Source organism: Strix uralensis, chromosome 12 (assembly GCF_047716275.1).
Source record: "Strix uralensis isolate ZFMK-TIS-50842 chromosome 12, bStrUra1, whole genome shotgun sequence".
Taxonomy (NCBI): domain Eukaryota; kingdom Metazoa; phylum Chordata; class Aves; order Strigiformes; family Strigidae; genus Strix; species Strix uralensis.
Window position 1 is genome coordinate 13,218,290 of NC_133983.1, and position 23,711 is coordinate 13,242,000.

Here is a 23,711-nt window from a genome sequence, read left to right on the forward strand (position 1 = left end):
ATAGAATCTGCACTATTCTCTATTAGCAGATTTTCCTAAAGATGTTCTGAAATAACATTCCAGGGTTATCAGACATTGCATTTTTGCCATAGTAAGCCAGTTTCATGTATGTGCTGGTATTAAAACTGACTTGAAAATTACACTGTTCATTACTGGTACATGAGTATTTTCTACTTAAAATACCTTTATGCAGCAGTGATCTGACATAATGGACCCTAAATCTTTTTGATGAGCCATCAAGCCCACTGGACATTAAATCTTGAAAAAGCTCAATAGTTTATTTTCACCAGTAAAGCAGCTTTTAGGCAAAGCACATTCCTAACAAGATGTATACTTAACACAGTAAAATAGGTAACTATACTGAGTGCAAAAGGCAAACAAATATGAGGTGATCATCATGGCTTCAGGTTCAAAATGCCTTCTACTAGGAAACAGGCACATTAGTGCACCTTATGCTTCCATTGCCTTAGATGGTAATAACTGATGAGCAATAATGATTAAATTAGTATGAAAAAGGAGGCTAGAGTTACAAGATGTCGTGGTTTTGCTTGTATATTTGGTCACGAGGAAGGAAAGGAGGGGGAGGGCAAACTTGTATCTTGTCTGGCTATACCACAGCTGGTGTTCTGCCTGGTTTTGTATCATCAGTTCGCCAGCTGACCTATTCTGCTGACTGCTGCCTAGCCTCAGGATGAACTTATGGCCCAGCTGTGCAGACCTTGACTGAATTCTTGGTTTTGTCAATTGACATATTCCAGCATCCCACTGGTTTAATTGCCTCTAAACATCATTTCAGTCACCCTGAGCCACATGTCACAGGCGTTAAGTACATGCTCAAATAAAAAATAAAATGGAGAAGTTGTCAGAGGCATGTGCAGGTATGTGGGTATTTGCCAACTGGAATCTAGCAAGAGAAGGATTATGAACGGGAGGAGGATTCTCCATGTTACATGCAAATAACATTCTTACAAAATTTCTCAACTTGTGTCATCAGCTTTCTTCTTCTTGAATGTCTTACACATTAAAAAAAACAATCTATGATTAAATTGAGGAATCAAAATCAAATTTTAAATGAACAAACTAAAAGCAAATGCTTCCTAAAGTGAAATGTCTGTACAAAGGACTTTTCCAAAGTTTTGCTGTCTCGCCTGAATAGATCTTTTTTTTCAGGTAACAAGGTACTTAAAAGCCTCAAAATGGAAGAGCTCTGTAATAAAAAATTACAATTCTACATACTCCTCCCCTTTGAAGTCTACTAAAACAAATTCAAACAACTTGGAGTATGACGTGTTTAATTAAAGACCTCAAATGATTTTTGTTATCGTCATGCCTTGATGTGGAATTGAGATAAGGAGATCTCTCAGAGGCCAGCTGGCAGGTCAGCAGTATTATGGTTACAAATCCGAGTCCTTGGTCCCTGACCCTGTGCTGATTCCTGTAAGTACGGCTCCTTCAGCAGTACTCGGTAAGACTTCGGGGTCCAAGGTAGCTATTCAACACTGACATCTTGTTATGCTGTAAGTACTCTCAGTGCTATGAAGCCTCAGGAAGTGCAAGCTACTTCAAGCCATGGTTTTTCAAGTAAGTTGAAAGCCACCGCCTCGTTTCTCTCAGCCATTGGCCCTATGCCTGTAAGTCCTCTGTATTTCCTTAAGCTTTTGCCCTTTGAGGACACTACTTACCGGCTTAGGGCTTATCGGGCCTGAGGCATTACTGACTGCTCCTGACAGGCCTCCGTCCCACCTGACCGCCGCCACGGCCGCGGCCCGCCAGCCGCTCCCGCCCGCTGCCCGCCGTTGCAGTGGCTCCTCCGGGAGCCCAGGCGGCGGTGGCGCCCGGCCGGCCCCGCAGCGCGACCGCGACCTCGGCCTCGGCCACCGCCTCCCCTCCGCCCCTCAGCATGAACTGCCGGCTACAGCACTGGAGGGAGGCGGCCACGCTGCTGCTGGCGGCGGGCAGGCCAGGGCGGCTGCCGCGCCCCGCGCTCGGCCGCGGTGACTATGAGGTGCTGCTGCTGCGGCGGCACAGCCGCAGCGGCTTCATGCCCAGCGCCCACGTCTTCCCGGGGGGCCTGGTGGAGGCGGCGGACTTCTCCGCTGACTGGCTGGGGCTGCTGCCCACCTCGCTTCGCTGCGGGCTGGGCCCCGTGAGGCCGCCGCCTCCCGGCAGCCACCGGGCCCCGCTGTTCTCCACCGACCGGGAGCGGCTGGGCTCGCCGCTGCCGGGGGAAGTCGCCTTCCGCATCTGCGCGATCAGGGAAACCTTCGAGGAGGCGGGAATCCTGCTGCTGGTGCCGGGCGGCGGGCCGGCGGCGGGCGGCGGGCCGGCCCCCCCGCTGCCGGCGGAGCGCTTGCCCTCCGCCGCGGAGCTGGGCGAGTGGCGGCGCCGGGTGCAGGCGGACCCGGCCTGCTTCTTGCAGCTGTGCCGGCACCTGGGCTGCGTCCCCAATATCTGGGCGCTGCAGGAGTGGAGCAACTGGCTGACCCCGGTGGGCAGGGCTGGCCGCGGCGGCCGGCGCTACGACACGGCGTTCTACCTGTGCTGCCTGGAGGAGCGGCCGCCCCACGCCTCGCAGGACGACCGAGAAGTGACAGCCCTCCTGGTAAGCGCTACCACCGGCCCCGCCGCCCCGCCCGGCCGTGCGAGCGCCGCGGGGGGCCGGCTCCTGCCCCCGACCGCCGCTCTCCGCCGCCCCGGCCTCGGAGAAACCGCCCAGCCCGCCTCAGGGCAGCTGAAGTAGTGGAACAGAGCTTCAGCCGTCCTGGACGTGCGAGAGATGGGGCGGGCGTCTTCACCGTGAGGCTGATCGGTGTGCATCTCCCCTTCCAGCCAGTACCTGCCACCGCCCCTTTCAGTCAGCCTCGGAGCTCTAACTGCTCTCACAAGCGGGTGTTTCGCGAAGGTCATTTTACGTGAAGTTTTATGGCACCTTGAATTCCTGTACCTTTCAAAGGTGGATGACAAGTAGTCAGTTCTGTCCGTCCATTCATGCAGTATCAATGCGGGATTGTCGTTACCCTTGTAACATTCAGTATGCGTGGGGAGAGCCAGGTGGCCTGTACAGAGTGTGCTGGGGCTGCCAGAGCTGCTAGTATTTCTGTCTTTTGTAGTTACTTGGAATATTTTAAGTAACATACAAATTGGTTGAAAGAGTGTATTATTAAAACATTTTGGGAGCTATATTGATGTTTCTACTTTTTTTTAATTGGAGGGGGTAAAAAGAGTAAAAAAACTTCATGAAGAAAAGTATTAAAGACGGCCCAGGCTGAGGTACATTAGGGTCTTCAAGTTTTTCTAGAATTCTGACAAGTTTGAAAGCAAGTTAGAAGTAGATGACAAACCAGACAGTTCTGTGAAAGTTTACCTTACAATTCTGGTATTACTGATGTTTTGATTTTTTTTTTTTTGAACAGATCTTCCTACATAAGTTTAAAAGTGCCTGAGATCTTATCAAAAGAGTTCATGTTTCTTATAAGTTTGTTAATAACAGCATAAATCTACTGTAAATGCTTATGCATCCATTTATGTTACCAAATTCAACATGTGAGATGGAAAATGAAGATTACCAGTAGTTTAAAGATGCAATGTTTAAGCATGAATAGCTTGGTGTTCATGCTCTGAAAACAATCTGTATAGTAAGCAGATGTTCAGAGGTACTTTTAATTCTTGAAGCATCAGTAGCAGCCTCTGAGCTCACATTGAGTTTAAGGTTTTCTGTTGGTTTCAGCTGACTTTTAGCCAAACTTGGCATGTCTATGTGTAAAATAAAAACTTGCTTATCTTTATAGGAAAAAGAGTAACTTTATAGATTACTTAATGTTTTTCAATTTTTAAAAATTTCTTTGTTGTTGTTATTTTGGTATAGTTTATACATGGTTTTTATTGTGTTCGGAAAATGTGGACTGTTGCAAGCTCTTCCGCTGTAACAACTTCCTTACTAATGGCTTTTAAAGTTACTGATACTTTCTACCTGCTGATGAAACTATTATTTCAAGGTCTGTTTTCATCCTACAGTGGTCATCACCTGCAGAAGCCATTGAACGCTTTAAGTCTCAAGAAATATGGTTTGCTCCACCTCAGTTCTATGAATTGTGTAGGCTGTGCAACTTCTCTTCACTCCATGAGTTACACAAGTTCAGCTCCGATCGAGCTCTAGAGGGATGTGAACAGTGGATGCCTGTGGTGTTAACTGCTTCCAACGGCTACATTCATCTATTGCCAGGTAAGAAAACAGGTGAAGGTTCTACTAAATATATAAAAGCTTGGGAATTGCTATGTACTCAAGCCACATGACATAAATCCTCTCTAAGTGTAAGGAAAATACTCTTTTAAGTCAAGTTACTGCATGCATTTTCTGTTTGGCTTCCTTCTTTGATACAGTTGATAACAGCTATTGACAGAGACAAGATACCGAATCAGACAGACAGCATAGGTATTTCTGCACTTACTCGTAATCTCATATGTTTGCTATTAATATGCTTATTTATGAAGAAATTCTAGCATTTCAGCTTTTTTTTTTAATCTGAAGGAAGTATTAGAACTCCTCCTATTTAGTCCTTTTCAGTGGGAATTCTCACTACTTCAGTTAATTGTCTTTGTAAGGGCAAGTGGATCAAGCACAGCTGCAGTATCAGTCTTCACAACTGTAGTGATAGGACGGTCATCTAAAAAGATACACTAATTCATTTTCCTCTCGCCCTTTCTCCTACATAAGTCTCTCATTTCATAATCATGTACATTTTCACCTTCTCTTTAAGAAAAGCTGCATGTACTATTTATTATATCTGCTTCTTTAGTTCGCTTTTTGTTATGCTTTCTCCTTGTCACAACTGACCTCTAGAATGTCTGTATTTGTGGTATATTAGTACTCTTGCACGAGAGTAACATGCATTTATATGGCAAAACACTATTTTTTTCCAATAAAACAGAACAAAATAGCAGCTTCTATTCTTAGTCCTACTGTAGCCTATCTTTATACATTTGGAAAAGTATTTTTGTTCTCCACCTACTATATACACTGATATCTGAGCAGGCTGTTATTATAGCATATTAGTATTAGCAGGAACATGGGAACATTCAAATCAACACCTTGAATGTGTGCTGCAGTGCCACTGACAGATACTTCAGAAATTTATGGCTGTATCTTCAAATCTGAAGATATTTAGAGGCAATTTACTTTCATATTGTGAAATACGTTCCCACCGAGTTTCATATCCTGATAAATACTGAAAAGTTGCTAGGGTCACTCAATCAAAAGGCTGAAAAATAAGGTAAACAATGTACAACTAAAACTTTTTTCTGCCCCCAGGAGATGAGTTATATCCAGAAGATCCAGATTATACAGGAGAAAAGAAAATAATCATGTCAACAGATAAGAAGGTTGAAGATATCATGAAAGAGGGTAGTGTATTTCACAGGATAGTAACAAAGAACATCAACAATCTTGCTGTGTATGTTAATATTCCACCAAAATATAAACACATGAATCCATTGATGATAAATTCTGATTGGGCAGGTTACAATAGCAGATTATAATATGTTTTGTTCAAAGCTAGAATATTTTTATTACATACATGGTCAGTGTGGGTTTGGTCCGTTCTAACTGTTGCCAAATAGTCAGGAAAATATTCCTTTGTTCTGCCAAAGCATTTTGTGCGTGCCATTTGAGATTTATGTGTACCTAATTCTTTGAGTCTTTGAAACAGTTGTGCGAGTTACGATGTTCAGAGGCTACTGAAAAATTAACATAACCATCAATTTAATTACTGATTAACTTAAATGCAATTTGATGGTAATTATACTGAGCCTTATTCTACTTACATACCAATTGAAGAATATGCTGCAACATTGGTCTGTTGGGTCACACAGGTCCTTTTCTCACTGCAAATGTAAATATATAATGTTCAGAACAAGTACATTTTAAGTTGAATTCTTTCACTATGCTTCCCAAAGTTATCCATTAGACATTAGGAATGCATGAAATCTCCTATTCTGTGTCTGCTGACATCTCCCAGTCTATTCGCTTTCATTTTTGGGAAAACCAGTGTATATGTGTGTATGTATATTCATTAGACAATATTCACTTTTTAAAAAAAAATTATTATAAAGTTAGTGTTTATATTTGATGTACCTAAACTCCTTCCACTAATGGTAACCTATTCAAAATTTACTCTTTCCAAAGATAGAGATAAACTAGACAAAGTCATCTATCAGATTGAGTACATTCTCAACATTCTTTTTATTCATGATAATTTTTATCTTCAAGTTGTTAGCAATTTAAAAAATAGAAAAATAAATTGTTTAGCTCCAAAAAGATACCAACAACTGCAGGGAATAATGTACTACCTTGGAAACACCCACTTCCATATTTTAACATCCCACATTTTGCTTCTCAGCTACTTTAGTAAATACATCTGAGATTTAAGAACTTCAGAGGAAGGATTGCTCTTGCTTTTTTGTTTTGGATTTGGTTGGTTGGTTTCATCTTTTTGTGCAATAAGTGGAGTAAATGGAGCAGTGATGTAGGTTCTTTTTGATCTTGAAGAAGAATGAATGATGACTTGAGATTAGCCAGTAAAGTTGTTCAGAAAGCTTTGTTTCAGCTTTTGTTCTGTATTTCAATTAAAATCTTCTGCAATATTTTCATTAAACTGGTTTGTAGCATTCGTTTGGATTGGAAAAAATCACATGTCTTTCCCTCTGAACATGCTCAGACTGTTCTTGGTTTTGTAGACCTTGCTGAAATTTGTATACCTCTGCTAAACATGGATCATGTGAAGCAGTATATTATGTATACTGTATATTGTGCAGTATAGTATCTTCAGAATATCCTGGCTAACTCTTCTGAACATGAAGACAATAGGAAGACTAAAATGGAGAGTGGAAGAAGCAAAGTAAGTACCCTGTATTGCTGTCTTACATGATTTTTAGCTTTTTGAGACTAACGCTGGTCACTGTAGTACTAGGAAGACAAGAGGGAAAAGGCATGCTATGGTCATTTGTGGTGTCTATAGTAACAAATATCTTGGCTTCAAAATGATTCAGTTATTTATACATAATGGGCTATTAAGTCACCATAAGTCAACATTGCTAGGTTGTTTTACAAGTTACAGTGAGAAAATACACAAATCTAACAAGATACAGCATTGATAAAGATGTATTAGTTGGGGTCTCTTTCACCTTCTGTGTAGAACCAAGACTCCTTATTTTGAGCTGGTGGACAGTAATGCAGCAAGTTAAGGTTATTCTGTCAGCCCAGGGAAGGGGGACAGAGAAACACTTGCAAAACTATTTTGATTGTTGTGTTAGCAACAATGGTAAACTACTCTATTCCGTTCGTGCAGACAGAGGCTTTTAAAAATATCCTATCTGTGATAATTGATAATAGAATCATAGAATGGTTTGGGTTGGAGGTGACCTTTTAAAGATCATCTAGTTCCACCCCCCTGCCATGGGCAGGGACATCTTCCACCAGACCAGGTTGCTCAAAGCCCCGTCCAACCTGGCCTTGAACACTGCCAGGGAGGGGGCAGCCACAACTTTCTGGGTAACCTGTGCCAGTGTCTCACCACCCTCACAGTAAAGAATTTCTTCTATATATCCACTCTAAATCTTCCCCCTTTCAGTTTAAAACCATTACTCCTTGTACAGTCTGTGAGAGATGACTTGTAAAAACAGGCCTGCGAGAAACAAGGACTGAGAAAAACAGCCTGAGAAAGAGATAAAGGTTAGTGGGGGGAGTGGAGGCCCTCCGAGCTAAGGAATGTCTCAAACACTCGCAAGTAACAAAACTACAGTCATGGGGTGGATAGTGTGGAGGTCAAAGCTGATAAGGCTGCCCAAATGACACAGGATGCAGCTGGAGGGGGGAGCCCTGTGGAGACAGGACAGTTCTGCTCTGGGGCACCTGGTCAAAGAGTTTCAAGGGCCATCTGTCCAGTGAATGACCTTTGCTTCATTATCCACAAAATGCATACTAAAGTTAACACCCCTCAGTATGCTAATGAAGAGTAACAAGATCATGCTAATTACATCATCCCATGAAACACGTTACCGCTCCCCATACATGGGATACATAGGTATGTGGGTCAACCTAGGGGACAGAACCAAGGAAAGTGTGTATAAATCAAGGGTGGACAAAGGTGGGGGGGCCCAGAGAGTGAACTGAAGCAAAGAAGACACATGCCTCCTGGAAGCCTCGCTGGTGAGACTGACACAGGAACCCAGACCGGTGATCTCTATTCCTCTATTCTCCCCATCTCCCTCTCCTTTTTCCCCTTTTTCCTTCACTATCATTAAGAAATGCAAGGCACGCTGTATTGCTTGCCACAACTCATTATATACTTAGGCAATTATCATGTAACTAATTAGTACATTGTGGGAAGTTAATAAATGTTTAGACTTTGAGACTTGTCTTACTGTTGTCCACTCCGTTGGGGATTTTCGAATGTGAGTCACTTGTCTCCCTTGTCTGAGCAGGACGTGATACAGTCACTACAGGCCTTGGTATAAAGTCTCTCTCCATCTTTCTTATAAGCCCCCTTTTAAGTATTGAAAGGCAACAGAAAGGTCTCCCCAAAGCCTTCTCTTCTTCAGGCCAAACATCCCCAACTCTCTCAGCCTTTCTTCACAGGAGAAGTGTTCCAGCCCTCTGATCACCTTTGTGGCCTCCTCGGGACTCATTCAAGCAGGTCCCTGTCTGTCTTGTACTGGGGGCCCCAGAGCTGGATGCAGTACTCCAGGCGGGTCTCATGACAGCAGAGTAGAGGGGGAGAATTGCCTCTCTCAACCTGTTGGTTGTGCTGCTTTTCATGCAGCCCAGGATACAGTTGGCTTTCTGGGCTGTAAGTGCACATTGCCTGCTCATATCCAATTTTTCATCCACCAGTACCCTGAAGTTCTCTGCAGGGCTGCTCTGAATCCCTTCATCACCCAGTCTGTACTGACACTGGTGACTACCCCAACCTAGGTACAGGAGCTTGCACTTGGCCTTGTTCAAGCTGAGTTCCACATGGACCCACTTCTCACACCTGTCCACATCCCCGCAGATGGCACCCCTTTCCTCCAGCACACCACCCGCACCACTCAGCTTGGGGTGATCTGCAGACTTGCTGAGGGTACCCTCAATCCTTTGTCTATGTAATCAATTAAGATATTAAACAGTATTAGTCCCAGTATGGACTCTTGAAGTACACCACTCGTTGCTGGTTTCCACTGGGATGTTGAGCCACTGACTGTAACTCTATGGATGTGGCCATTCAGCCTATTCCTTACCCACCTCATAGCCCATCTATCAAATCCATCTCTCCAGTTTAGAGGCAAGAATGTGGTCCCCCAACATCAAAGGCCTTAGAGAAGGTTCAGGTTGCTCTTCCCTCATCCACTGATGTAGTCACACAATCACAGATGGCCACTAGATTAGTTGTGTACTATTTGCCCTCAGTGACACCATGTGGGCTGTCTCAAATCACCTTCCTGTCTTTCACACGCCTCAACATGGCTTCCAGGAGGATCTGTTACATGAAGCATAGAAGTGAGGCTGACTGGTCTGCAGCTCCCACAGGTTCTCCTTTTCACCCTTTTTTAAAATGTGTGTGATACTGCCTTTTCTCCAGTTGCAGGGGACTTCGTGCGACTGCTATGACTTTTCAAATATAACGGACAGCAACTGCACCTGCCAGTTCTCTGAGGACCCTGGGATGCATCTTGCCAGGTCCCATGGACTTGTCTATGTTCAGATTCCTCAGATGGTCCTGAACTTGGTCTTCTACAACAGAAGAGACTTTCTTCCCCCAGTCCCTACCTTGAGGTTCAGGGGAGAGACATGGGAAGAGTGATTGCGAGTGAAAGCTGAGGCAAAAAGAATTGTCAAGTACCTCTAGCCTTCTCCACGTGGGTTGTCACTAAGATCTCCCATCTTATTTATCAGAGGGGTGGGGGACGTATACATTTTCTTAAGTCCTCCTGTTCTGACCAATATACCTGTTGGAGCCCTTATTATTCTTCAGATGCCTTGCCAAATTCAGCTCCAGCTGTGCCTTAGCCCTCCTGATCCCATTCCTATACACCCAGCCACCATCCCTATCTCCTTCCCTTTGGATACACATTCCTGCTTCCAGTCCCTATGCATTTCTCTCTTGCACTTCAGTTTGACCAGAAGGGCCTTACTCAGCTATGCTGGTCTCCTGCCTTCCTTGTCTGATTTCTTCCACATGGAAGTCACGAGCTTTTGTACTTCAAGAAAAACATCCTTAAAGAGCTGTCTGATCTCTTCTGCTCTTTTATCACTGAGGGCAGGTTCCCAGGGGCTCACATCCACTAGTTCCTTAACTAAAAGTTCACTCTCCTAAAATTCAGATCTTCACTTTACTCTTCATTTGGCTCATAGCCCTCGAGATTATGAATTCAAATATATAAAAGAATAGATCTAAGAAAACACAAAAACGAAGAAATTGTATCATCTGCAACTGTTTTGATCTTGCAATATAGTCTTTCATAGTTGCTAGACAGCTTCCTTCATGATTTTTTTATTGTTTGGTACTTTATGGTTGTTGTGCCAATTTACTCTTGTGGTAGACAATAGCTATTAGAAAATATTTTCAGAGAATAAATTATTCAGTAACTTAGATACAGGTTAGATGCTTACAGAATTTTTTACACACCTGTGTGCTGCTACATATTATGTCTTTAATTCTAATACAGGTTTTGCTGTGTGTCAAAAAACATTACTTAAGTGTACAGTCTGCCTCTCCATCTTTGATTGTCCCCTATAACTTTTTTTTTCCCAACAAAATGATCCAGTAGGGGGAGCTTGAAGGCCAAAGGACAAAAAAGTAACAAAAATACATTATTTTACACAGAAAGTTATGACAATTGTTAAATGCAAGCATAAATGGTTTCAAACATATATAAAGGAAAAATCTTTTAATATTAAGTTAAAAATATTACTAAAGCTGTAGTTTCAAAATATTGAGCCACTCTTAAGTATGGGCTTCTGCCCAAAGAGGTTGTCTCTACTTCCCAGTTGCATGTTTCAGCCCCTTCTCTTGGGCTGGCACCTTGTCTATATGCAGCCTTGTGCAAAATTAAATCAGGACTGAAACACTTTTTTTTTTTTTAAGCCTTAATGGAAAGGGTAGTATACAACAAAGTGAATTAAAAAAGAAAAAAAAAAAGTAGCTGCCTTATCACAGAGCTTGAGATATGAGAGTGAACATTTTCTTAAAGGCCTAAATGCTATCAGACATTTACAACAGCTGTTTTCCACCATGGGTATGTATATATTTAAGAAGCATAGCTGAACTCTAATAGGGAAATGCCAGGTGCTCTTCTTCCCCACCTACCGAATTTTACACACCTTTAAAGAATACACTCCACTTGAAACTTTGCAGCCTCTGCGAAAAACACGTGCCGTAGAAGCCTTGGCTGTTACCGTCTCATAGCGTGGGATGAGACCCTGCCTCGGGAAGACACTGCCACAGGAACAGCCCCAGCCCGCTGCCTTCCAGCTGCCCCGCCGCCATCCTGCCAGCCCCCTTCCCTCAGCCTGAGGAGCCACCAGTGCCGCACTGTGAGTCTCGCCCCTCCCAGCCTAGGGCAGGAACAGCAGCAAGGCAAGACTCTCACTTAAGGCTCATTTACCATAACAATACACTTAAAAGCGTTAAGAATGTGCCATTTCAGTGTTCTAACTCCGCTCTAATGACGCACTTCCTCGTTCCCGCCAACACGCCGAAGTTACCTCAGGGCCCTACGGCACATGCGCAGTAAGCGTAACGCCTGATTGTGGTGTGCGGCGTGCGTACGCATGCGCACTGGGCGGAACCGCGCTTGCGTACGGGAGGGGGTGTGAGGGTGGGAGGGCTGACTCGCTCTGGAAGTTTCTGAGGCGAGCTGCGGGAAGTTTGTGTTGGGCTGTGTTTGGGTGTTCGTAGTCGTGATTACGTTCGTCACTAAGGTTAGGGGGTTTATTTTTATGATGAAGAACCTGAAATGAAGGTGGATTATGAAGGAAGTTGGGTAGGGGAGGGAAGGGAATAAAGCAAAAAGCATAGTTTCTTAAGTCTTTCATCTTTTATTGTGTTTTCCTTGTAGCCTATCCGAGTATGAAGAAGAGCTTATTGGTGGGAGTTTGTTGTGTGTTTTGGGGTTTTTATATGTGCTGCTTGAGGACAATAGAGAAGTGAAGAGCATTATGTCTTTGCCCTTTACCTATTGTTTGGTTTAACCAGCTTGTTAGATATTATTGTTGGGGGGTATTTGGTACCGTAAATTGGGTCTGAAAAGAACCCCCTAAGATAGTTTGAAGTTTTAGAACGAAGGCATTCTTTATTGCAGCACTGGATGCATGGGAGATCGTTCCACCTAACGTGCATGCTGAAAGATGAGAGCACACTTATATACAATAAAAGAAATTAATATTCGTGTAATTTCTAAGAAGTACATGTCTATTTTCAGAGGATCTAATGCATATGTTAATATGTTGCACAAGCGTACTAAAATTTGGGGAAGGGTCTCTGAGGGGCTTCCGTGGGGGTTTGTGGTGGTCCCTAGTGGTTGTTGAAGAGGTGTCTTAGTGTCCTTTCCATGAACTCTGAGGTTTTTTTCTTATATGGCCTCGTCTTGGCTCATTGCTTTATCTGTAAAGTTTTTCAGCTTTCTTATCTTCGACTACCACAGGTGTCTGTTGGTTTCTCTGCCCTCCCTGGGATGTACCCATCACAGTTGCAAAAATTATGTCCTTGGGTGCGTTCTTGTCTGAGGCCCCTTACAGCAATTAGCACCAAATGCTTGCAGGCATCAGTTTGGGGATTGCTGGGCATTGGTCAGCAGGTGGTGAACAATTGTATTGTGCATTAGCTGTTTTGTATATTCTCTTACTATTTTCCCTTCTGTTTCTGTTGTATTAAACTGTCTTCATCTCAACCCGCGAATTTTACTTTTTTTTTTTTTTCTGATTTTCTCCCCCATACCACTGGGGGAGGAGTGAGTGACCAGCTGTGTTTCCACCCCTGGGGGAGCCGATTGGATGTGTGTTTTTTAGAGGGAGTAAGACTGACTAGAGGGAGAGAGGCTGGGATAGCAAGTGTTTTTCTTCTAGGAATGTTTGTATCAGGCTTGTGTGGCTGGGGAGGAATTCTTTTATCTTTGCTTGTTATGTTTTTCTTAACGTAGCAGTTTGGGGTGAGGGATTTGGTCATCTCTTGCATCTTCACAAGGTAAATATCCTTACTGTTAGGTATGGGATTTGAGCAAATGTCTGTGTTTTTATTTAGTTCCTAATAACAAAGTGTGTGTGTTGTTACTAGAAATGTATTAAGAGAACCAGCCTTTTATGTAGGGTGCTTTATCCTTGATACTTTGATAGGTCATTTATTGGTTTTGCACTTCTCAAACTGAGAGATTAGGAGCGGTTATTTGTGCCTCTCCCATGTTATTCCTGAAATAAAAGTGTGTATTTCTTAAGTGTGTAAGGCAGCGCTATGTGTCTCATGTTATAGTATAGTGCATGTTAGAGACTTGTGTGTAATGTGAATGGTATGCTTGTATTATGATATTAGGTAAAGCTTCTAAAAGTTTCAGCTGTTTCATTGTAGTGTCAAGCTGGGAATAATTAGTACCATCTTTTAGCAAAGCATGTTGATAGCTACAACCACAGTGTAGCTGTATTGCAGTTTCTTATTCAGAGCTGACTTGTTCAACACTAGCTTTGGAAGTGAAAGGCCAGTGTCTTGACTTTCCACTCCCAAAACTTTTTACTAGGCACCTTCTTCCATTGTGAATTCTTTTAAGTGGTAAGGTGGATGCTGCAGTGATGATACTGTGATGTGCTGGTTTGTGCCAAAATGACATGCAAATTACTTCAGTCTGTAGGCAGTTTATTATTCCATTGTAATTCTTAGGTATGATAGGTACTATTGCAGATGAATGTAATGTGAAATACCAGTAAAAATCTGTTACATTAAAATTGTTTGCTAAGGTTGGGACTCTTCTTTTGTGTTAGGTTGTTTTGTTTGTATTAATGATGTATTTCCCTCTGGTGTTTCTGTCCATGTGGTCATAGATTATAGCAGCCCTTGTCTTCCATTGGCCTATTTCTGTTGGCCTCTGAATATAAGATAAGCAGCTATTAACAGATGTGTTTTGGTGTACTAAAAACTGATGTGGTTGTGTTTAAATACGTGTGGATGGCAAATCTTAATTAAGCTTTAACACAGTACTTCATTAAGAAGGCTGGTTTGAACCCTTTGATATGTATAAATCAGTTGCCTAGACTAATACTCCTGAGACAAGTATCAAAAATCTATAGGCTTGCTTTAGGTGTAGGCTCTTTACATAGGCTTCAAAATAAATGATGGCTTTAAAAATAGTTAATCAAATGTTTGCTGTTCTTTTGCAGTAATGTTGAGGAAGACTGAATGAGAAACATGGAAGTCTTGGTATTAAAGGTATGCTGCTGGTTTTTTAATGTGTAAAGGATTGCTGTTTGTTTATTTCAATGCAACTCTGGAAGTCAGATTTACAAATAATATGATGCCTCTGTATTTCTATTCAGCAGCACTTTCTTACACATATGGGGTCATATATGGATTATATATGTTTTGTCATTTCTTTTAGGTGTTTATATTGGGTTTGTCTCAAGAGGTCAGTAGGGATGCAGCTAAAACCTAAAATGGAAGATGTGCAATGTGTTAAATACAGTGTAGTGTAGTACTAGGTTCTACTGAATTCCACAACAGATCATGGAAAAATCATTTTTCTGTAATGCAGCTAGGACAGCTGACCCAAGGGATATTCCTTACTGTATGATGTCATGCTCAGCAATAAAAGCTGCGGGGAAGGAGGAGGAAAGGGGGGCCTCCTGTGGTTATCAAATTTGTGTTCCCAAGTTAGTGTAACATGTGATGAAGCCTTGTTTTCCTGGAAGTGGCTCAACATCTGCCTGCTGACGGGGAACAGTGAATGCATTTCTTTCTTTGCTTTGCTTGTGTGTGCAGCTTTTGCTTTACCTATTCAGCTGTTTTTATATCAATGCATGAGTTTTTTCACTTTCACTCTTCCTATTCTCTCAGTCATCCTGATTCAGGGGAGGGAGAGAGCAGCTGTGGTGTTTAGCTGCTTATTGGGATTAACCCACAATAACCGGGGCCCCGGGTCAGGTGAAAGACTGGGATATAAAGGTTTACAAAGGCTGAGCAGAAAGCCGTGACTCTGTTTTAATGAAACTGACTGTCGGGTAGACTTTCTGAGCATGAAGAAAAGTCTATTGGTGGGGTTTCTTGTGTGTTTGGGTTTTTTATACATACTTCTTGAGGGCAATATGGAAGTAAAAAGCTTTATGTCTTTGTACTTTGCCCACTGTTTGGTTTAACCAACTTTTTAGATAATGCTACTACCTTTGAGGCTACATTTGCCATTAATTGCAGTGCTAAAGAAACTTGCAAGTTGAGAAGTCATTTAATGAACTAACGGTCTGAAGTTGAAAGATGTTTTCATTGTTGACATTCTGGGTGCTAAGTATCCAGTCCCCATAATTTTTAAGGTGCATCACTAAAGATTAAGTTTTATTTTTACATTTACCTGCTCAGGTAGTCTTAAAAACATCCTGTCATTTTAGCAGAAGCTAATATTATTTGTTATTGTTATCTACCACTTGTCCCAGATTGAAGATCCAGGTTGCTTTTGGGTTACTATGAAAGGATGTGGGCCTTATGTAGTCGATGAAGTAGAGTATACAAACCTGAATGCTGAAATGAATCAGTTCTATGACAAATCTTACGAAGATGTGGATGAAGTAAAACCACTGACAGTAGAAGAAGGCCAGGTAAAATTGTTGCTGTGTTGTGTAGATAGAAATAGTCTGTTACTTGCATTGGTTTGGGATTCAGGTATCCAAGATATGCATTATTTTTTTTTTTTTAATATTGCTACATAGAAAAGTAGAAAATGACACATGTATGGGTTCTATCTTCCTATCTGTAAGCTTCATAATTACATAAGCTGCAGTACTTGCGTTTTAAAAAGAAAATTGAGGGTTGTATAATAAATACTATGTTCTTGCCTCAAAAAAAATCTTTCAGTGTAATTCACTGCATTTACAAGAAGCTGCTGCCTTGTTCTTTCTTTTTCAGATTTGTGTGGTTTTCAGTGAGGACCTCAAATGCTGGTGTAGAGCAGTTATTAAGTCAATCATGTACTGTATGGATCATTATCAAACAGAATGTTTTCTTGTGGATTATGCCAAAAACATTTTTGTTAAAACAAAGGAGTAAGTTGGGGTTTTTTGACACTCACTGAAATGTAGTTGTTAGTTAATGCATACAAATGCTATTAATATTTATTTAGATTGATAGTGCCAAGGCTTTGATTTAATTGAGGTGTGAGTTGGGTCCACAAGAAACTGCTAGCCATATGATAGGCTCTTGCAAGGGTGGATGCAAACCAGTCTTTACTTTGTGAAGATGCTTTTTAAAGATGCTTTCTATTGTAGGTTTTGGGTTTTTAAAGATTTGAAATTGAAATAATGGCAGTTTGTTATAACTGAAATGTATGATTGCCAGTTGATGTTATTTATATATACTTTCCTCCCTTATTAAGTAATTATATATTAAAAAACTATAACCAGTGAAGATCATTCACAAAGTAGGCTGAACCCGCTTTTGACATCTAGACACAAATATGTGGGGGTTTTCCCACTGCAGTTTACTAGCTTATTTGCTTTAAGAGCTGATGGTCTGTCTTGGCACGGTGCAAAAAAAGTGAGTTTTTACAGGTTCCCAGTTTTTAATAAAGCCACTATGAAACCTACTGATTCTAAAATCTTGAAAAATGTGTTTTAAAAAATAACTGTTCCAATTCTTAGCTAGAATTAAAGTTAACTTCTTCAAATAAAATATGCAACTTTTGAGTACAAGAAGCTTTACCAAATCTTTTTTGCAGTACTCCACAGAATTAAGATAGCTTAGGTAAAATACTTTAAAATAAATCTCAAGTTAAATAATGTTTTTAAATTGAATGTGGTTGTATTGGAAAGCAGCTCGACAGTGTCTTGAGTTTAAAAAAATGTTTCAGCTAGAAGTAAATGTGTGATTTACTGCTTTCTCATTGCAAAATAAAAATTTGAACAAAAGTGATAAATATATGGGTCTTAAAAGCTTTTGTATATGGTGTCTTGCTGGTTAAGTCTCCAACCAAACAAAGTGTAAAGGATAAGATTAACACTCTAGTGGTAGCTTTATTAAAAAATAAATTATTTTTAGGAAAATGAGTGCAAGTGCAAATTAGTGTATTTCTTAGATTTCCTTCTTTCTAATGTTAATCCTACCTGGTTTCTCACACAGAAGTAATAATTACAAAATGGAGTATGCAGTGCCAGGTGGTATATGTGGTAGTATGAGGGCTAAATATTATGAAAAGACTTCAGACTGTAGTGGCAAAGGATCAGAAAGATTTCAAGTAAATAGGAAGTGTATTCATATCTGGAGCGAATCTGTTCACTAGTTGCTCCTGACAGCACCTCTCAGAGTAAAATAAAACAGCGGTTCAAGCATGTTTCACAGCGGGAGCCAAACTTCTGGAAGAACTGTGTTGTCAGATACAGGGTAACAGAAAGATGTATGTGAGACCAGTGACCTCTGGAGAATAATTGCATTTTACAGAGCAGATTTTTTCTGCTTTCTTTTTAAGCATTCGAGTTGCACTGGAAGCATTTATGCAGATCCCATATAGAGCAAAAAAGTGTAGACTGTATCGCACAAAGCCAGTGACGTTACATATCGACTTCTGTGAAAACACTGCAAAAATAGTGTAAGTAGAGTTTGATAAATGTATTCTAATCATAAATTTCCTAAGCGTGAAGTTTTATTGCAGAAGGTTTTTTTAGAAGAGATGATGTTTCAAGAAGAACATAGGAAATCAGATTTGGAAAACTGTCTCTATTTCAGAGGAGCAGTTCTTAAACGGAACTGCATCCTTAATGATTCTTCCTTAATGATTTTGGTTTTAATATTCACATGTTTGAATCTTTTGATATTTATTTAAAAACCTTTGGAAATTTAGAAAGGTCTCTGGGAGTTCTTGCATTTTGTCTATCATCCCAGAGCTGTGTTTCTTGATTCCTAGCACATGAACTGCTTTACTAACCTGTCCTTATGTGCTGTTTCTTGCAGATGCTTATCTTACTCCTGAGCCTCTTTTTTTTTTTTTTTTGTGGTAGTTACGTGCTTAGCTGAACTGAAGTTCTATAGCTGTTTATAGGTAGCTTTTTTCCCCCCAATTCTGTCTTTTTTCTTGACACATTTTGGATTCCTGTTGTGTTTTCCTTATATTCATGTCATTTTTTTTCCTCACTGCAGTTTTGAAGGACTTGAATAAAGTTTTCACTGGGGTCTGGTGGTAAAGAAAAATGTTTCTGTATCGTTGAGTTCCAGGATGCTGTTGTCAAAGATCCTGCCAACTTGACAGGGACATGATTAGATCACTGGAGAACACGGCCCACAGCAGGAAAGATACTTAGATTTGTGTCACTGAAGAATATTCAAAACTACATGTGGTCAAGCAGTATATTTTTTTAATACTCTTGTTTGGAACAAAAAATTAGTATTTGACTTCCCGTATTCTGACAGAACAAATACCAGCATAGTTTGGGTAGGAATAGTGTACATCTTGAGTGGGCCATCGTTGTGAACTATCAAAATAGAAGTAGATGGTCATATTTTGTTTCCAGTGCTCTTCATTTGATTTTTTAATTTATTTTATACTTAAAGTTGCGAAGATGGTAAAGAGTGAACTTTCTGCTACAGACCTTTCAACCTTTAGCACTTCAGTGTTTTAAGTGCTTGTTCAGAATTGCTCAATACCTATTTAATTAATGTTCTGCAAGTGGGTTCTTGCTTTATTTTTGGTTCTGTTTCATTTCTATCATATTTTATGTTGGATGTAAGTCGTCATACCTTGACAAAGCAATATCCAGTAATTTTTGATCAGTTTTATTGATGAGCTGAAACAATATTATCAAGACTGAAGTTATATTCGAAGCAGAGAGATTCTGCTAATGTGTCTAGCTGGTGCACTTTTAAGGTTTGACGTGACTTGAAATAATTTCTTTACATGCATCCAAAGTTTTTTCCAAAATTACCAATTTAATTTTTGATGATGTGGGATAACTGGTTGTGTTTATTTTCCTAGACCAGCCAAAAGATGGGATAGTGCTGCTATTCAGTATTTTCAAAACCTTCTCAAAGGTAAATAAAACATCCTGCCAAAATCATAATTGGCACTTCTATTTTGGGAAAAATAAACTTAGAGAAAGGTAGTACTTCTGTATACGTATTTGATTCTATTTAAGAATGTTGTATATTAAAGAGAAAGGAGCTACATAAGGTTTTTGTATGGATCGACTAAGGCAAAACTAATTGTGGAGCTGCATTTTGAGTACTGTGGGCTTCCATGCAGCATCAATTTTTATAGTTGACTAGATGGTATCTAGCTCTTGGACAGGCTAAATAAGGTAGCAGTCATGTAACATTTGTTTTGAACAGTGGAGCCTTTCTGTGTGTTTAGCTTAAATCTTTGAATGAGCATCACAACTGTATTTTTGTAGTTTTGTACAGAGATGGCAAGATCTGGCTTCTGAGTTTACCCTTTCAGTTGTTCTTTGACAAGGATATAAGCACCAGGTCAGAAGAGGAATATCTTTATTACGGTTGTTAAGAGGTAGATTGAGCTCCAAGTAGTTATTTAGTAAGCTAGAACCCAGTCTGTTCTTGTCCTTTCCTACGTTTGGTGTTTCAGTAGGTCATCCAGTCTTTTTTGTGTCAGGTCTTCTATTTTGGTATGAGACAGCTTTTGGTCTTAGTAGAAGAGCAGCTTTTTACTGAGATTTTCTAATCTTCTTGCTTACATGCTTCTACCTGAAAAACTACCTACCTGCTTACAAGTATAACAAACTCCACATGAAAGGTATGTGGGGGAGAAGGGATGAGTTTATGAAAGCAATAAAGGGTCTTTAGGCTGATAATTTCACACACTTAACTGCCACGTAGCACTTCAGGATTTACTTTTTGTACCCACACATCTAAGTCATACATGCCTTCCTGCTGGCACATCATCAGTGTGTGCAGAAGTGCTTCAGAATTTTCTAATGGGCTTTATCAGCTATGTTTGCTTGAACACAGAGCCTAACCAAGCTATACAAATGTGCAAATAAAACTTTCAAGAAAAGTAAATGTCAAGTTTGGAAAGTATGAATTTGTACTACAGATTGTCAGAGGCTGAAAGATAAGCTAAGACTTTTAGTGTAGAACTAAGACTAGTTTGTGTGAAGAGGTAATTAATCTGTTTCAGCTCTCAATCTTCCTTAAAGACTAAGGACAAGGTCATTTTTGTAATTAAGTCTTTATTCCCTTGTTACTTTCTTATTTCACTTAAAAGTTAACAACATTTGTACTAGCTTCTATAAAGATATAGGTTACCCATCTAATTGTGATTTCTATTTTTGTCTATCTTGAAAAGTACAAGTGAAAAATACTGATCATTTGATAAGGGTTTAATCTTTTTACTTGTGTTTGTTACTACGTTTAGCAACTACCCAAATGAAAGCCAAGTTATGTGCTGTAGAAGATAACACGTTTGATGTTTTTCTTTATGGGACAATAAAAGATGAAAAGGTAAGATACTTTTATATCTATAAGCCTGTTCATGCCCTTTGCTATGCAAGTTACAACTTTGCGATTAGTTTAAGGTTGAAAAGCATTACTTGTGAGTTTCGTAATTTCTGTCAGATATAGTAGATGCTAAATCCTTAACTTAATAGAGGTTTTGTTTTATATTTCTGTTGCTTGTAAACTTCTGGAGGAATTCCAAGAGGCAGAAATGCCATTTTTCTTTGTGAACCTCTTCTTAGAAGATACTGACACACAAGTGAAGTCCAGCAAGTACTTCAGGTGGACTACTATGTGAATTATTTAGTGCGCTTTTGCACTTTTTTTGTGGTATCGTACTTAAAGATGTTTCAGTAAGGTGGTTGCATAGTATTATAACAATAAACAGAAGTTCACACTTGCTTTTGCATAAGACTGAGTCTTCAAACCTTTGGGAAAAAAAATAAACCAACTAGTTCCACTTGCCAAAATATGTAACTTGTGCTAAATCTCTGCTGTAGCTACTGCCAGACTTCAGCAGCTGTATAGTAAATACCAATTAATTTATTTGAATACTGCTTCTACTTAGAGTGTTTTTACCAAGACTTTTAACCCTGGAGCTGTGTTCTTCGTCACAGACAGTACCTTTGAAGGTACATACTAATTTGAATATCTTCTCTCAGTTCAGAATCCCCGTTGGCAATAGTGTCACTGATCTCCGAGCTGATGGCGTTAAAGAAGTTTTAGGTTTAGTATTAACTTTTTTTCTGCCAGATGTTGATGCATGCTGAGTCAAAAAGAAATAAACCAGCTTGGTTTACTGACAGGTTTTTTTAAATTTTTAGGGCTTATAGAAAAAGTTCAGTAAAGTACAGAATTTTAGACAGAAGCACGCAACTGACAACTAATTAACACCTGTTTAGAGAACATACAGGAAGATATGACTTATTTCTGTATTCTGTAGTTAATATTCTTCAGAAAGCATTTGCTGATACGTCTTACTGCTGTTGTTTAAAGCTTCAAATAAATTCTAAACAAGTATGTGGTGGCAATTGCTTGTTCATACTGGTCAACAAAGATCTTGGTTTTTTAGGTATGCATTAATGATGATCTTGTCTCAAAGAACTTTGCTCATTTTGAGGAAGCTAAAGAGAATACAGGGAGTTCTGCAGATTATCAGGAGAACCGAACGTCATTAAGTGTTGAGTCACTTCCAGTGAAAACTGTTAATCCTGCACTTGCTTTCAGGCCAGTGCTATTTCAGGAGAAGGTATCAACAGACCTTGAAACAGGTGGGAATCGTGTATGTCAGAAACAGTCATACATGCAATGCATCATGTGTCTTTAACTGGATATATTGAGCGTGAATCTACTGACTCAGTAGATCAAATGGTATACCCTGACAAATGATGCTTATGTATCAGACTTTACAAAGACCAAGCAAGTCATCAGATGCAGGAATACTGTAAAGCTTTTTGTACTGTGGAAGAAAAAGGAAGGATTGCTGTTGAGTTGCACAGGCTGATATGCTTAATGGCATTGGATATTATTGAAATTACTTGTGACATTGATCATTGATGCATTACTGGGGTTTTTTTGAGTTTGGAGGGATTTATTTGAACAGAGGGGATTTTAAAACTAGTATTTACCATGAGTTGTCTCATTTATAGTGATTCAAGTCTGTCTTTTAGAAAATATGCAGCTTTCCATCCTTTATCCTTGTTCACTCAACTCATCTGCATAGTTACCTTTATGTAAAGATAACTGTTCTTTTTGTTGTTCTTTCTGCCATTAGGAAACAATACAAGCAACTAAACTAGTCAGTCACAACCCACTGTAAATAAAAATACTGGCACTTTATGTGTTTAGATAATCAGAAATGTGTTTCTGCAATTTTTACTTACCTTTCTAGGTCTTCCTGTTTCCAGTGTCTTTCTTAAAGAGACATACCAAACATCATGTACAGATCTAAGTGAAAGTACTGCATCTGTAAGTGTTATATTTTGTATTAAATTGTCAAAGATGAACTAAAACATACATAGGACAGATTAGGAATACTGTAGTCATCTATCTTGTCCTTCTATGTAACATAGATCTGGGATCTGCACTAATTCTTGATATAGTTAAAAAAGAACATTGTACTTCAGTTCCTTTTTTTTAAATTGCAGAAAATTAAAAAAAAAAAAGTACTACAGTCCTTGAAAAGGTCGTGCCTCCTTTTGCACTCTTTTGCTATAGTTTTATGAAGATGATAGCTGTCTACACTATGCAGTTTTCTGAACATATACAAATGTAAATTTCAGTGTTTCCCTGAAAACAAAATAGACCTTATGCTGTACTGTGGTAAACATTGGAGTCTCACTTGTTGAGTCATCTAGCACTTTAAATGTCTAATCTGGCTTCTTGCTATTTTCTCTTTTTTGCTTGCTGTTCTTTTCTGAAACATTTTTCAAAAGGTCAGCGCTCATTCTTGAGTATTAGATTGTGTACTGAATTCCACCACTGGAGCTATTACAATGTCCATAAGAGGAAAGGAAAACAAACTGATAGATTCTAGGCAAATAATCACTGTTGAGTGTATCCAATCTCAGCTATTTTAAAGAGCCCGTGTGCTGTTCCATGTCCTCTTCTGCTAGATGTTTTAAAGCAGAAATTTGTTTCTGTGATAGCAATGGAACTACTTCTTCTGTCAGATCAGGGGGAAAAAAGGAGTTTTACAGAAGTTATTTTTCAGCTCTCCTGAGAATTGAAGGATGACAACCATTCCTGAACTTAAACTGTAATATCTTATTAAAATATTTTGGAAAGAATGATGATGCAAGTAGTAGTGTGGATTCTTACTGAAACAGAGCAGGATTACCTTTATACCCTTCTACAGTCAGCTGAATTACCTTCACCAGCCACTTGAGTGATGCAAGGATTGCTGGTGACTAATGATGAACACTAGAAAATCCCTTGTTGAGAAGCAGACATCGTTGGGGTAACTCTGGATCCCCGTATCTGCTACTGGTTACTCCCTTGAGGATTTGCAGTGGTGTTCAATTTAAGTTCATGGGTCTAAGTGTGCAGCTG

General features: G+C 40.0%; 2 protein-coding genes across 2 annotated transcripts in view; both read left to right on the forward strand.

Annotated features, from left to right (window-relative positions):
• Positions 1-1,807: 1,807 nt before the first annotated feature.
• On the forward strand, positions 1,808-6,650 carry NUDT19 (nudix hydrolase 19). The gene is made up of 3 exons (XM_074881789.1): positions 1,808-2,602; positions 4,015-4,222; positions 5,309-6,650. Exons 1-3 carry the CDS (start codon positions 1,901-1,903, stop codon positions 5,533-5,535), a joined length of 1,137 nt encoding a protein of 378 aa, XP_074737890.1. The 5' UTR covers positions 1,808-1,900; the 3' UTR covers positions 5,536-6,650.
• Positions 6,651-11,885: 5,235 nt separating this feature from the next.
• Positions 11,886-23,711, forward strand: part of TDRD12 (tudor domain containing 12) — a 37,543-nt gene continuing 25,717 nt past the window's right edge. The window contains exons 1-9 of the mRNA XM_074881516.1: positions 11,886-11,956; positions 14,399-14,447; positions 15,662-15,823; positions 16,131-16,267; positions 17,686-17,805; positions 19,186-19,241; positions 20,581-20,666; positions 21,733-21,931; positions 22,552-22,628. Coding sequence (XP_074737617.1) covers positions 14,418-14,447; positions 15,662-15,823; positions 16,131-16,267; positions 17,686-17,805; positions 19,186-19,241; positions 20,581-20,666; positions 21,733-21,931; positions 22,552-22,628 — 867 coding nt within the window. The 5' untranslated portion in view covers positions 11,886-11,956; positions 14,399-14,417. The remainder of the gene's footprint in view (positions 11,957-14,398; positions 14,448-15,661; positions 15,824-16,130; positions 16,268-17,685; positions 17,806-19,185; positions 19,242-20,580; positions 20,667-21,732; positions 21,932-22,551; positions 22,629-23,711) is intronic.